Here is a 14,177-nt window from a genome sequence, read left to right as displayed (position 1 = left end):
CCTACATCACATGGAAAATGAACAATATGTTACTGAATGATCGGTGGGTCACAGAAGACATAAAGGAGGAAATAAAAAAATTCTTAGAGATAAATGAAAATAAAGACTCAACATATCGGAATCTATGGGACACAATGAAAGCAGTTTTAAGAGGGAAATTCATCGCCTGGTGGTCATTCCTCAAAAAAAGAAAAAACCAACAAATAAATGAGCTCACACTTCATCTCAAAGCCCTAGAAAAGGAAGAGCAAAACAACAGCAAATGTAGCAGAAGGCAAGAAATAATTAAAATCAGAGCAGAAATCAATGAAATTGAAACAAAATAAACTATTGAAAAAATTAACAAAACTAAAAGTTGGTTCTTCGAAAAAATAAATAAGATCGACAGACCTTTAGCCATACTAACGAAGAGAAGAAGAGAGAGAACTCAAATTACTAACATACGGGATGAAAAAGGCAATATCACAACAGATGCTACAGAAATACAGAAGACAATTAGAAATTATTTTGAAAACCTATACTCCAATAAAATAGAAGATAGTGAAGACATCGATAAATTTCTTAAGTCATATGATTTGCCCAGACTGAGTCAGGAGGATACAGACAATTTGAACAGACCAATATTAATGGATGAAATAGAAGAAGCAATCAAAAGACTACCAACCAAGAAAAGCCCAGGACCGGATGGGTATACAGCGGAGTTTTACAAAACCTTTAAAGAAGAATTAATACCAATACTTTTCAAGTTATTTCAGGAAATAGAAAAAGAAGGAGCTCTTCCAAAGTCATTCTATGAGGCCAACATCACCCTGATTCCGAAACCAGACAAAGACACCTCAAAGAAAGAAAACTACAGACCAATATCTCTAATGAACCTAGATGCAAAAATCCTCAATAAAATTCTGGTGAATCGAATACAAAAACACATCAAAAAACTTGTGCACCATGATCAAGTAGGATTCATCCCTGGGATGCAAGGATGGTTCAATATACAGAAATCAATAAATGTTATTCACCACATCAATAGACTTAAAGATAAGAACCATATGATCATCTCAATAGACGCCGAGAAAGCATTTGACAAAGTACAGCATCCCTTTATGTTCAAAACATTAGAAAAACTAGGGATAACAGGAACTTACCTTGACATGGTAAAAGCTATCTATGCTAAGCCTCAGGCTTAGCATCATTCTGAATGGATAAAAGTTGAAGGCATTCCCTCTAAAATCTGGAACAAGACAGGGATGCCCTCTCTCACCACTTCTATTTAATTTAGTCCTTGAAATACTAGCCAGAGCAATTAGACAGACAAAATAAATTAAAGGCATAAAAATAGGAAAAGAAGAACTTAAATTATCACTATTTGCGGATGACATGATTCTATACCTAGAAGACCCAAAAGGGTCTACGAAGAAACTACTAGAACTAATAAATGAATTCAGCAAAGTGGCAGGATATAAAATCAACACGCATAAATCAAAGGCATTTCTGTATATCAGCGACAAAACTTCTGAAACGGAAATGAGGAAATACACTCCATTCACAATATCCTCAAAAAAAATAAAATACTTGGGAATCAACCTAACAAAAGAGGTGAAAGACCTATACAATGAAAACTAGAGAACCCTAAAGAGAGAAGTAGAAGAAGATCTTAGAAGATGGAAAAATATACCCTGCTCATGGATAGGTAGAACTAACATTATCAAAATGGCGATATTACCAAAAGTTCTCTATAGGTTTAATGCGATGTCAATCAAAATCCCAACGGCATTTCTTGTAGAAATAGATAAAGCAATCATGAAATTCATATGGAAAAATAAAAGACCCAGAATAGCAAAAGCAATTCTAAGCAGGAAGTGTGAATCAGGCGGTATAGCGATACCAGATTTCAAACTATATTACAGAGCAATAGTGACAAAAACAGCATAGTACTGGTACCAGAACAGGCGGGTGGACCAATGGTATAGAATAGAGGACACAGAGACTAATCCACAAAGTTACAACTATCTTATATTTGATAAAGGGGCTAAAAGCATGCAATGGAGGAAGGATAGCATCTTCAACAAATGGTATTGGGAAAACTGGAAATCCATATGCAACAAAATGAAACTGAATCCCTTTCTCTCACCATGCACAAAAGTTAACTCAAAATGGATCAAGGAGCTTGATATCAAATCAGAGACTCTGCGTCTGATAGAAGAAAAAGTTGGCTCCGATCTACATATTGTGGGGTCGGGCTCCAAATTCCTTAATAGGACACCCATAGTACAAGAGTTAATAACAAGAATCAACAAATGGGACTTATTTAAACTAAAAAGTTTTTTCTCAGCAAGAGAAACAATAAGAGAGGTAAATAGGGAGCCTACATCCTGGGAACAAATTTTTACTCCTCACACTTCAGATAGAGCCCTAATATCCAGAGTATACAAAGAACTCAAAAAATTAGACAATAAGATAACAAATAACCCAATCAACAAATGGGCCAAGGACCTGAACAGACACTTCTCAGAGGAGGATATACAATCAATCAAGAAGTACATGAAAAAATGCTCACCATCTCTAGCAGTCAGAGAAATGCAAATCAAATCCACCCTAAGATACCATCTCACTCCAGTAAGATTGGCAGCCACTATGAAGTCAAACAACAACAAGTGCTGGCGAGGATGTGGAGAAAAGGGTACACTTGTACATTGCTGGTGGGATTGCAAATTGGTGCGGCCAATTTGGAAAGCAGTTTGGAGATTCCTGGGAAAGCTGGGAATGGAACTACCATTTGACCCTGCTATTGCCCTTCTCAGACTATTCCCTGAAGACCTTAAAAGAGCATGCTACAGGGATACTGCCACATCGATGTTCATAGCAGCACAATTCACAATAGCTAGACTGTGGAACCAACCCAGATGCCCTTCAATAGATGAATGGATAAAAAAAATGTGGCATTTATACACCATGGAGTATTACGCAGCACTAAAAAATGACAAAATCATGGAATTTGCAGGGAAATGGATGGCACTAGAGCAGATTATGCTTAGTGAAGCTAGCCAATCCCTAAAAAACAAATACCAAATGTCTTCTTTGATATAATGAGAGCAACTATGAACAGAGTAGGGAGGAAGAGCAGGAAGAAAATATTAACTTTAAACAGAGACATGAGATGGGAGGGAAAGAGAGAGAAAAGGGAAATTGCATGGAAATGAAGGGAGACCCTCATTGCTATACAAAATTACATATAAGAGGTTGTGAGAGGAATGGGAAAATAAACAAGGAGAGAAATGAATTACAGTAGATGGGGTAGAGAGAGAAGATGTGAGGGAAGGGGAGGGGGGATAGTAGGGGATAGAAAGGTAGCAGAATACAACAATTACTAATAGGGCATTATGTAAAATTGTGGATGTGTAACCGACGTGATTCTGCAATCTGCATTTGGGGTAAAATTGGGAGTTCATAACCCACTTCAAGCTAATGTATGAAATATGATATGTCAAGAGCTTTGTAATGTTGTGAACAACCAATAAAAATATACATTCTATTGTCATGTGTAACTAAAAAAAGAATAAGAAATAAAAGAATAACCATATGATCCAGCAATTACACTCCTATGTATAGGTACACACCCCAATGAACTGAAAGTCTGAAGGGAATTTCTACCTACATGTTCATAAGCAGCAATGACTCACAATAGCCAAAAGATGAAAACAATTGTCCATTGATGGATGAATGGATAAACCAAATGTTATATTATATACTCACAATATTATTTGCCTTTAAAAAGAATGAAATTTTGATACATGCTAAAACATGGATGGACCTTGAAAATATGCTAAGTGAATAAAGCCAGACAGAAATGGTTAAATACTGTAAGATTTCATATATATATATATATATATATATATATATATATATATATATATATATCAGGTAAATCCATACAGTTAAAATAGTGGTTATCAGGGCTGGAAGCAAGGGGGAATTGGTTAATGGGTATAGAATTTCCTATTAGGATGATCAAAAAGTTCTGCAGATGGATAGTGGTGATGATTATTAAACAACATTGTGAATTATACTGAACACCACTAAATTTTACATTTAAATGATTAAAATTGTATATTTTAGGTCATCTATGTTTTATCACCAAAAAAAGGCAATACCTGAGAAAATGGAATGTCATAATCCCTGTAGAAACCAGTTCTTTTTTTGTGAGAACTTTCTGTATGTTCCACATCTGAATCAAGACTGTAGTCTGAACTATCATCACTAGATGGGGAATTATGCTAAAGAGAAGGAAAAAAAAATGTGTTACATTTGCAAAAAGAAGAAAATTTAATAATTAACATATAAGCTTTAGCCAGATGTGCCAACAAGTAGGTCATAGTGTTCTGGTAGACTCTTAAGTATAACTGAAAAGTCTTTTCCACAGGCCACCAGCACCCCAACTTCTCTGAGATTTTCTGGGGAAAAGTATTTCTTCTTCTGTTTATAAAAGTATTTTTTTCATCATCCCTTTGGCCCAAGGACTTCAAACAGAAGTCATTTGGGCTCTAAAATTATCTTATACTTAAGCTAATCTTAAAGGAAGTAAAACCGGTTCCTCATAACCAAAAGGGGTCACAGAACACAAGTAGGAAATGCATTAATTTATTTCTATGTAAAATGCCTCTACAGTTCTTATTCTATTGTGTGAGTACACTAAAATGAAGATATCAAAACACTGCACATCACATATATGAAATAAACCTAGCCCATAAAATTAACCAAAAGTGAAATGAAAGCAACAATTGATTATGATGGAAAAATAGTTTTCAAGTCTGAATGCAATTTCCAAAAGAGTCACCAAATCTCTTATATCTGGTCAAAATACTTACCTTTGCAAGTTGAGTACCCTCTTAAAAAGTTCTCAAAGTTTCCAGCATGCAGACACTAAGCATGTATGTCCTCATTCCTGAATTTTCAGCATGTGGGTATAGTACAAAAGCAATGAAATTCTTTGTAAGTAAATTAATCTCTGATGCTCTTACAGAGGAAGAATCTATTTTGCTCCATTCCATTCTTAAATATTCTTTTAGAGAAAACAATCTACTTTCTTCACTCACTTTAGTTTTCTCTTTGTTGACTTGATAGGAGATATGGTGTACTTTTTTGAGAACTTTTGTGTTTCCTTTTATACCTCCTTTTGGTGAGAGTGCTGGGAATCCAACCTAGGGCTTGGCACATGCTAAGCACAAGTTCTGCAACTGAGCTGCTATATGCCTAGTCCCTATCCCTCCTTTTTTGTGGTGAGAATATTGTTTTAGTTATTCGTTTAAGTATTTGAAACTACTGCTTTAACTTTTGTGATTTTACCTATAAAACACAGGTGAATTATTTCTTTCTATATATTTAGTTGGTAAGTACTAAAATTTAAGGTCTAAATTACTATATTTTCTACAGAATTCTTTTTTTTTTTTTTTTTTTTGGTACTGGGGATTGAATTCAGGGGCACTCCACCACCGAGCCACATCTCCAGCCCTATTTTATATTTTATTTAGAGACAGGGTCTCACTGAGTTGCTTAGCCCCTTGCTGTTGCTGAGGCGGGTTTTGAACTCAAGATCCTCCTATCTCATCCTGCTGAGCTGCTGAGATTACAGGTGTGCGCCACCACATCTGGCTCTACAGAACTCTTAACATCATGTCACCTCATGATGAGTAAGGAGGGCAAATGACATACAATTCAAGGACTATCATGCAAGCCACATAATGACTCCGAAAGTATTCAAATAGTAACAGAAAGAATTTAAGAACTTAAATGACTTCCTCTAAACAGACCACCCTTTTCACACTATTTTGCTTTGGTATTTTCTGTGCCTCTTTGGACAATCTTACCTGTCTTTGAAGATTTACCACAAACTTCCATCTAACAAAATATACTTACTGAAGGAAGTATAGCACACAGCAATTGATGAAAATATTTTGGAAAATTTTATAATACTGTAACAAAATGTTTGCCTTATGATAGTAAGTAAAATGCAAATATAAAATAAACCATATTATTTCCAATATCAAGGAAACAGAAAAATAACTAGAAAGAAATATACTAAAATGTTAATTAACACTAGTTACTCTAGTAAGTCATTATTTAATTTTTAAATAATTACCTTCATCTTACTTTGTAACACAATATAGTAATACTATATTAATAGTATGATTAATAGTCAGCTGGATACCTGTAATCCCAGCAACTGAGGAAGCTGAGGCAGGAGGATAGTAAGTTTGAGGCCAGTTTCACTAACTTAGCAAGACCCTGTCTCAAAATAAAAGAAAATAAAAAGAGTTGGGGGTGTGGCTCAGTGATAAAGGTACTCTGGGTTAAATTCCTAATATACCCCCCCAAAAAATAGGAATAAAAGATAAAAGAAAATGTATTCTGTACTAAATTCAAACAAACTGAAAAAAATGTCTCCTGGACTGTCTGCCTTACATCTCTCAGACATCCAGTCCACCCTGCATGATTAACTTTCCCAAAATGGCCATTGTGTAACATGCCTTCTCATCTGAAGTGCTTCCCTCAGACTAGCACATCAATACCAGGCAGCTCTGTGTTTGTTTTCCAAGATCTCAAAATTTATCTACCTCCTTAAGTTCTGCCTCCTTTACAATGAGAACATGTCTCAATCTAGCTCTTCTCCTCGAGGGCTCCTTCATATATAAAATGCTCCCGCAAAATCTGGTCTGGCTAGTCCTTCCTCATCACTGGAAGTATTTTCTCCTTTCTCTTCCTTTGAAATCTCATTTTTTAACATCAACTCCAATTCTCATTACTGTCTTCCTTTTCTTATTGTAGTGTGTGCTCATGTGCAGGCGCACGTTCTGAACCAAACGATTAGCACAATGCCAGATGTCCTCCCTATATCTCTACGCCATGGGAGTTAGCACATTATACACTGTTTGTTTTTTGTGATAACGGGCATTGAACACAAGGGTGCTCTACCACTGAGCTATATCTCTAGCCCTTCATATTTTTCACTTTGAAATAGGGTCTAAATTGTCAAGGCTCAAACTTACCATCCTCTTGCCTCAGCCTCCCAAATTACTGGTATTATTTTGTGTGCACCACCATATTTGGCTGATAATTGTTTTATGTTTATGATCTGTCCCCCTAATCTCGCCAAATACAATCAAGTCAGAATTATGCATTTTCCTTCTTCTTTCATCAAAGTTTTTACCATAACATTAGCCAACAATTTTTTATGTATTACCTGACTAGTTCAGACTAGTTGAAAAGTTAAGACAAATAAACAAACAAATCTTATAGGGAGGAAGTTTATTAAGTTGACCAAAGGTAAAGAGACCAGGGACTAGCAAGAGTGTCCCCTGAGGAAGAGGCACTGACATCAGGATAGTCTTCTCTGCCTTCCTACCCTGAGCTTGTGTGACCTTCTAGTAACCTTGTGTGACCTTCTAGTAACCTTGTGTAACCTTCTAGTAACCTTGTGTAACCAAAATACTCTTCCACAGCAACCAATAGTAGAGTCCTAGACTGCAAACAAAAAAAAAAGCATACTGGTACAATTTCCTAGTGTGTGTCTAACAAAAGTTATAGATTTTCTAGCAAGATGGATTGCCAGATTGCACTCTCTACATTAACAGTGGTGTAACTGTCGTTGCTTTCTTATGCAAGATCAAAAAAAATGTGGTGTATACTTTGAACCAACAGGTAGGATTTGTGAATTCAGTAGAAATGGATCCTCTTTTACGCCACATGGAATTTGTGCTTTTTGTCCCTGAAATTTTAAGGTTCTTCTGGGCCTCAGGTCTTAGACTAAGGGGCAGAAAAGAGTACAGACTCTTAATTGAAAAGGCACAGTAAAAGTCTTTATTCTTAGCCTGGTGCGGTAGTACATGCTGTTATCCCAGTGGCTTGGTCTGCAGCAGAAGGATCTCAAGTTCAAAGCCAGCCTCGGCAACACAGTGAGACCCTGTCTCTAAATACAAAGTGGCTCAGTAGTTGAGTGCCGCTGAGTTGAATTCCTGGTACCCCCCACCAAGTCTTTATTTTTTTTACATTTTTTATATAGGAAAGCTAATTTATTCCTTAATGTTCTGTGACCTTGGATCATAGTTAAGAAAATTTCTTCACCCTTCACTCCCAGGTATTATAAGATCTACAACTATGCTTTATTCTATCACTTACATAACTACTATTTTTTAACATTTAAATATTTGATCTACCTAGAATTTATCCTAATGTTAAGAACTGATTCTGTTTTTATGTTCATATCATTACCTAATTCTCCCGGCACTACTTATTTTAAAATTCATTATTTTTCTTTCTGTTTCTCTGATTATCTAAGGTATCTGCCTATTTATTTAAAGTGCTGGGGGTTGAACCAGGGCCTTATACATACTAAGCAAATTCTGTACCCCGAGCTACATCCCCTACCCCCAAATCCATCTTTTTATACTAGTTTGAGGTGCTCCTGTCACATATGACATTTCCACGTGTATTAGGTCCATTTCTGAGTTTTCTTTTTTGTCCGTTGGCCTATCTTTCTCCATGTACCAATATGGGACAAATTATTCAATAACAAGGGCTTTGTTATGCTTTAATATGTTAAGATCACCCCACATAGTCTTCTTTCTCAGGTTTTCTTATCTATTCTTGGGTGATAGTTTTATAATCCACAAATTCTTTAATACTCCTCTCCTCAAAAGGTAGGGATTAATCCCTCTCCCCTTGATTGTAGGCTAGTTTTAGTAACTCAGTTCTAAAAAAATATAACATGTCAAAAAGTGATGGTATATCACTTCTCATATTAGGTTATAAAAAGACTGTAGGTTTGATCTCAGGTATTCTCTCTTCTCTCTCACTCTTCTTTCAATGGCTCTGGGGAAAACCAGCTGCCATCTTGAGGGTGTTGAAGCAGTTTTTGGCAAGACCCTATGGCAAGAGACTATAGGATCTTTGAAAGTTTGGGGAAAAAAATCCTTTCTTGAAAATATTTGGCCCTTATATTTCTTAGTAGGAGAGATTATGAACTAAATTCTTCAAAAAAATCCATTAGACTTTTTGACTCTCTGAAACCAACTTTGTAAGGTATATTTTTCTAGAAAATTATCCATTTCATCTTGGTTTATTTTCATAAAATTATACAAATAAATTTCTTATAGTTTCAATTTCCTCTTTTTATCTAACTTTATTTTTATCTAATTTTTCTTTTCCTTTTTTTCTTGACCAGTTTGGCCAATGACATATTTTTGGTCTTTTTTTAAGACCTATTATTTTTTCATTCTAACTCATAAAGTTCTGTTTGTAACTTTAGTACTTTCTTTTTGTTTTATTTTCCCTTTATTGTTTTTCACCTTGGGAACTTAGCTGATCTTTTTGTTTTTTCATTTTTATTGCTATGAACACTTAATGCTATAATTTTTTTTAGAGAGAGAGAGAGAGAGAATTTTAATATTTATTTTTTTAAATTTTCAGTGAACACAACATCTTTGTATGTGGTGCTGAGAATCAAACCCGGGCCACATGCATGCCAGGCGAGCGCGCTACCACTTGAGCCACATCCCCAGCCCAATGCTATAATTTTTATTCTGATAATTATAGTTAATAACTATAAGATGACAACAAGTTTATACTGATTACTACCTACTCTTCAGTTTTTCCGTTCTTTAGGAATGAATAAATGAATACACAGATGGACAATGCCAGTGCTGCTAATTACAGTCATAATGTTCTAATACACTAAATTCTGCCCCTTTTATAGTCATCTTTTATTCTTGGTTTCACAGATAAATATTTGTGTGCATGTAGTAGGCTGATCCTACCCCTCCCCTAGTGATTTGGTTATCTGAATTTGTTTTCTAGTAGATTCGCATGGCAACAATATTTCCTGAGTTCTTGCACATACACTGTCTGAGAACTGTACATTTGAAGGTCAGTATTCTAACTGGATATAAAATCCCCAGCTTGCATTTTATTTCCTTATTTAAATTTGTCAATCCAACAGAAGATAAATGGATTGACAAATTTTAAAAAACATTTATATATAGATTCTTATTTTCTTTCTCTAATAAGGGCCTTGGGGTTTTGTGTTATTGTTGTTGTTGTTGTTGTTTTCTTGTTGTTGTTGTTGTTTTGCTTGAATGGCCAAAGAATTCTTTTTTCCAATTCTATTTTTTTGTTTAGTCATAGTTCATATTATTTTCCTAATTTTTTAACATTCTGGAATATTGGATTAAATGGTTTTGTATGCTTTTCGGCATTCTTTCTTTTCCAAAGGAACATTATTCTCTCATTTTTCTTGTAATAATTTCTCTGGAATATGACCAGAGTCCTGTCTTGATTCTCATGTAAAAGAATGCATGGGATGAGCCAAGAAAGATTCCCTAGAGTCAAGCCTTTGGGGCTGCCTCTTCTGTTGTCAATGCAAAGTATTAAGAACACAATCAAGTGTCCTCTGAGACATGCTTCTTCCATCTCCTTCCCCATCATTTCCTTCTTTGGCCCTGGTGTGTTTGTGACTCAATTTAGATTCTACTCTCAACAGTTACCTTCTCAGTGTGAGACTCTGTCCTAGGAAAGGGATTTGGTTGATTAGTATGAGGAATTAATTAGGCACACTTCAGCACCATCCAATTTTCTGATATTCAAGTGTGAACTAGAATCACAAAGCCTTGAATGTTTTTCTGTTGCTGCTCTCATACAGACCCATGAGATTCCAGTGTTGAGCAGGGATCCCTCTACTTGAGATGGCAGTTTGTTTTCTGGGAGTTCCTTGACCTTCTCTCTGCTCTGTTTCACACAGTTGCTGACTCTATACTGGTCTTATTGCTGTCCGTATGGTTTGGCTATTTGTATTTTTGAGGTTTGTGGGGATAACTTGTTATTTTATTTTGCCAATGAGTTTTTAGTTTTGTTTTACTAATTGCAATGGGGGAAATTCAGGGAGTTTTAAAAACTACCCCACCACTGTTTCCAGGATAGGATCCCTTCTTCCCAGTCTAAACTCACATTATTTTCCATCAAGCAAGTTATTGTTTTCTTGATAGCACTTGTTTTTCATTTATTTATCACCTCTCTCCTTACATTTCCATTTTTCTTTAAAAGCAAACAGTTTGAATCACCACTCTAACCCTGGCATATAACAGGCTTCCACAGTAAGCAAGGAATAATACATATGGATAATCCACACGAACGAATGAATGAACAGACAATGCCAGTGCTGCTAATCCACATCTGTAGAGCATAACATTTTATTTTCTTAACCTTCTAATATGCTTGCTTACAATCACTCATCTAGAAGAGATTATATTTTAATCTGAATTAAGCGGGGGTTAGATTTACCTTTTTTTTTTTAAATTTAACCTTTATTTATTTTTTTAATATGGTACTTATGATTAAACCCAGGGCCTCACATGTGCTAGGCAAGTGCTCTACCACTGGCCACAACCCGAGCACTACCTTGATTATTTTTTGAATCTTTAAAATAATTCATAAAATATTTATGCTTAGAAAATGTGTTACTCAATTAAATAAAAATATATAATCCATATATTTTACAAAGAAAATAGACAATGGATTATATTTTCTAATTTTCAGTATTTTATATTTCATTAAAAATTGTCAAAAGAACAGTGCGTACAACTAACCTTATGTTTCTCACGTTTTCTCCTTTTGGATTTCTTCTTCTCTCTTTCTTTCTTGTGTTTTTTTCTTGATTTTCTGTAGGCTTTCTCATTTTTCTGTTTTTCATCCTCTTTTGCTTCATGCTCTTGTGTTTCTTCAAATCCTGCATCATCTATTTCACCATCTTCTAATTCATCATCTTCTCTATACAAGACAATGAAAATTTAATTTTCAAATGTCAGTCCTAAAATAAATCTTATAGAAATATTTTCAAAAGAAAAAAAAGCATGTGTCAAGAATTTAAGATATATTCATTTTGAAAATGGACTGAAAATCATGTTCCATCAAGGGCCTGAGAGTAAATATTTTTATATTTGCAAGCCATATATTTTCTGTTGCAAATTCACTGTTTTTTTTTTTTTTTTTTTTTTTTTTTTTTTTTTTTTTTTTTGGTGCTGGATTGAACCCAGGGCCTTGTGCATGAGAGGGAAGTAACTCTACCAACTGAGCTATATACCCAGCCCTCATCTTTTTCTTTAAACAACAACAATAAAAAAAAAATCTTGAGAAATGTAAGAACCATTCCCAATAGCCAAAGTCTGCCAAACTCTAATTTAGATTAAGATCACTGACTCTCCCCAAAATAATGAATGAACGATGAATACAGTATTATCCCAAAGTATTACAATAGTTACCATCTACTACAATACCTTCAAGAGGCAAAAAAAAAAAAAAGCTAAACTAAAATACTTGAGGAAACACTCTAAATACAAGAAAGCATTTTTAACTTAGTGACCCATATGCAGCAGAATAGCTTTAAAGTAAATTAAATCGATATTTTAAAATAAACTCAATCGATATTTCTTAACAAAGTAAACTTCAATAAGCAAGCAAATTTAATACATAATAAGTAATAAAACCAAGCCACAAAAGAAGAATTATTAATTCCTCTTTTGAATTATCTTGAAGATTTAAAAAATAATCCAGAAATCTTAATGCATATTAAAAGAGACAATAAATCTGTAAAAAATATTCACAGTAAAATTATACATTTAATTCCACTTTCCATATACTAGTATCTTTGCTATTTTGGAAGTTGAATGTTAGAAACTGACTTTTCATGTTGATTATGAAATTTTTATAGTTAATAGAAGCCAAAATGTTCACTATTTTAAATGCAAATAAACCAACTGATATAATTGGAAGATGAATGCATAAAACAATTTTAACACTTACTCATGCTTCCATACACTACAGTTTGAAAAGCTACAAACTACAAATAGTACATGCTGGTCTTTGTATAACTGGAAGCAAATGAGAAACACCCAAACTATGGTGTGTACATTTTAAAGATAATTTAAAATTACTTGAAACATGTACTTTCTAAAATGCAAAATTGGTCATGTCACTCTTCAGCTAAAAATCTTCAATAATATCTCAAATTTGGGAATAGAATAAGTAGACTCAATAAGACAGATCAAGAGCTGAAAACTGTGGGGTGTGTCTATGAGGATTCATTCTACTATTCTTTATCTGTTTAAGTTTTGTATAATAAAAAGAATCTTCACTGGTTCCCTTCTGGACTGAGGATATCGAATCTCCTTTTTATAACTGAGTTTCTGCTTATCCAGTTACTTTCCATTTCTCAAGTACCCAAGCCTTAAACTTTGTCTAAAAACTCACTACCCTGCTCATCTCAGTATCCGCCAATATCTGGTCACCTGGCTAATACTAACAGACTACTTAGGACCCAGTTTAGAGTTTAGATGTTATTTCCTCTAAGATACCTCCTTATCACCCAGGTTTAGGTGAAATACTCCATTCTAAGCACCCCCTAATAACCCTCCATTTCTCTTATCCCTGCACTCTGCACATTATGTTCAAATGCCTTGTTTATTGGTTGGTGAATGTGGGGTACATATGCAGCCCTAGTATCTAGCATGGTACCCCTTCTGTTTACTGAATGACTGAATGTATAATATCCATTACTTTTGCATCTAGAACAAGTACATAATACCACCCTTAAGTAAATATTATTGTCAATTTTTCCCAGTTTCTATTAAAAAATCAAGATGGACTTGAAAATTTCTTGTGAAGCAGGCTTTGCATTCTGTTTAATAAAAATGTTCTGAACTTTTATAAAACTCTAAAACTTTATGGCCCAAGACAATCAGTGCATATAATCACCAAAAGACAATTATAAGAATGGTTTCAGCAGCTTTACTAATAATAGCAAATAATTTTAAACAACCCAAATCTCCATCAGCAGGTGAATAAATATATAAATTGTGCTTTATTTATATAATAAAATAATATGGGTAAAAAATTAACTACACCAAATAATATGGATGAGTCTCATAGAAATAATGGGTGAAAAAGGCCAGACATAAGACTTTACTAAGTCCATTTGTGTGTACTTCAAGAACAGACAAAACTCATCGCAGTAATAGAAGCCAGAGTAACAACTGCCTCTTGGGGATATATAGCTGGCCAGAAAAAAAAAAAAAACAAACAAAACAAAAGAAAAAAGAAAGCAGTACTGATTTCTGGGGTGTTGAAATATTTTGTAC

At 34.4% G+C, this 14,177-nt stretch overlaps 1 protein-coding gene across 1 annotated transcript in view; it reads right to left on the bottom strand.

The window, feature by feature from the left end:
* Positions 1 to 14,177, bottom strand: part of ZC3H6 (zinc finger CCCH-type containing 6) — a 72,694-nt gene that overhangs the window by 38,931 nt on the left and 19,586 nt on the right. The window contains exons 2-3 of the mRNA XM_081264038.1: positions 11,631 to 11,811; positions 4,149 to 4,271 (exon numbers count right to left, since the gene is read on the bottom strand). Of these exons, the coding sequence (XP_081120164.1) occupies positions 4,149 to 4,271; positions 11,631 to 11,811 (304 nt within the window). The remainder of the gene's footprint in view (positions 1 to 4,148; positions 4,272 to 11,630; positions 11,812 to 14,177) is intronic.

This window comes from Spermophilus citellus (genome assembly GCF_964194105.1).
Source record: "Spermophilus citellus genome assembly, chromosome: 13".
NCBI lineage: Eukaryota > Metazoa > Chordata > Mammalia > Rodentia > Sciuridae > Spermophilus > Spermophilus citellus.
Note: the sequence above shows the minus strand (reverse complement) of the source record. Positions and strands in the feature narration are given on the sequence as shown.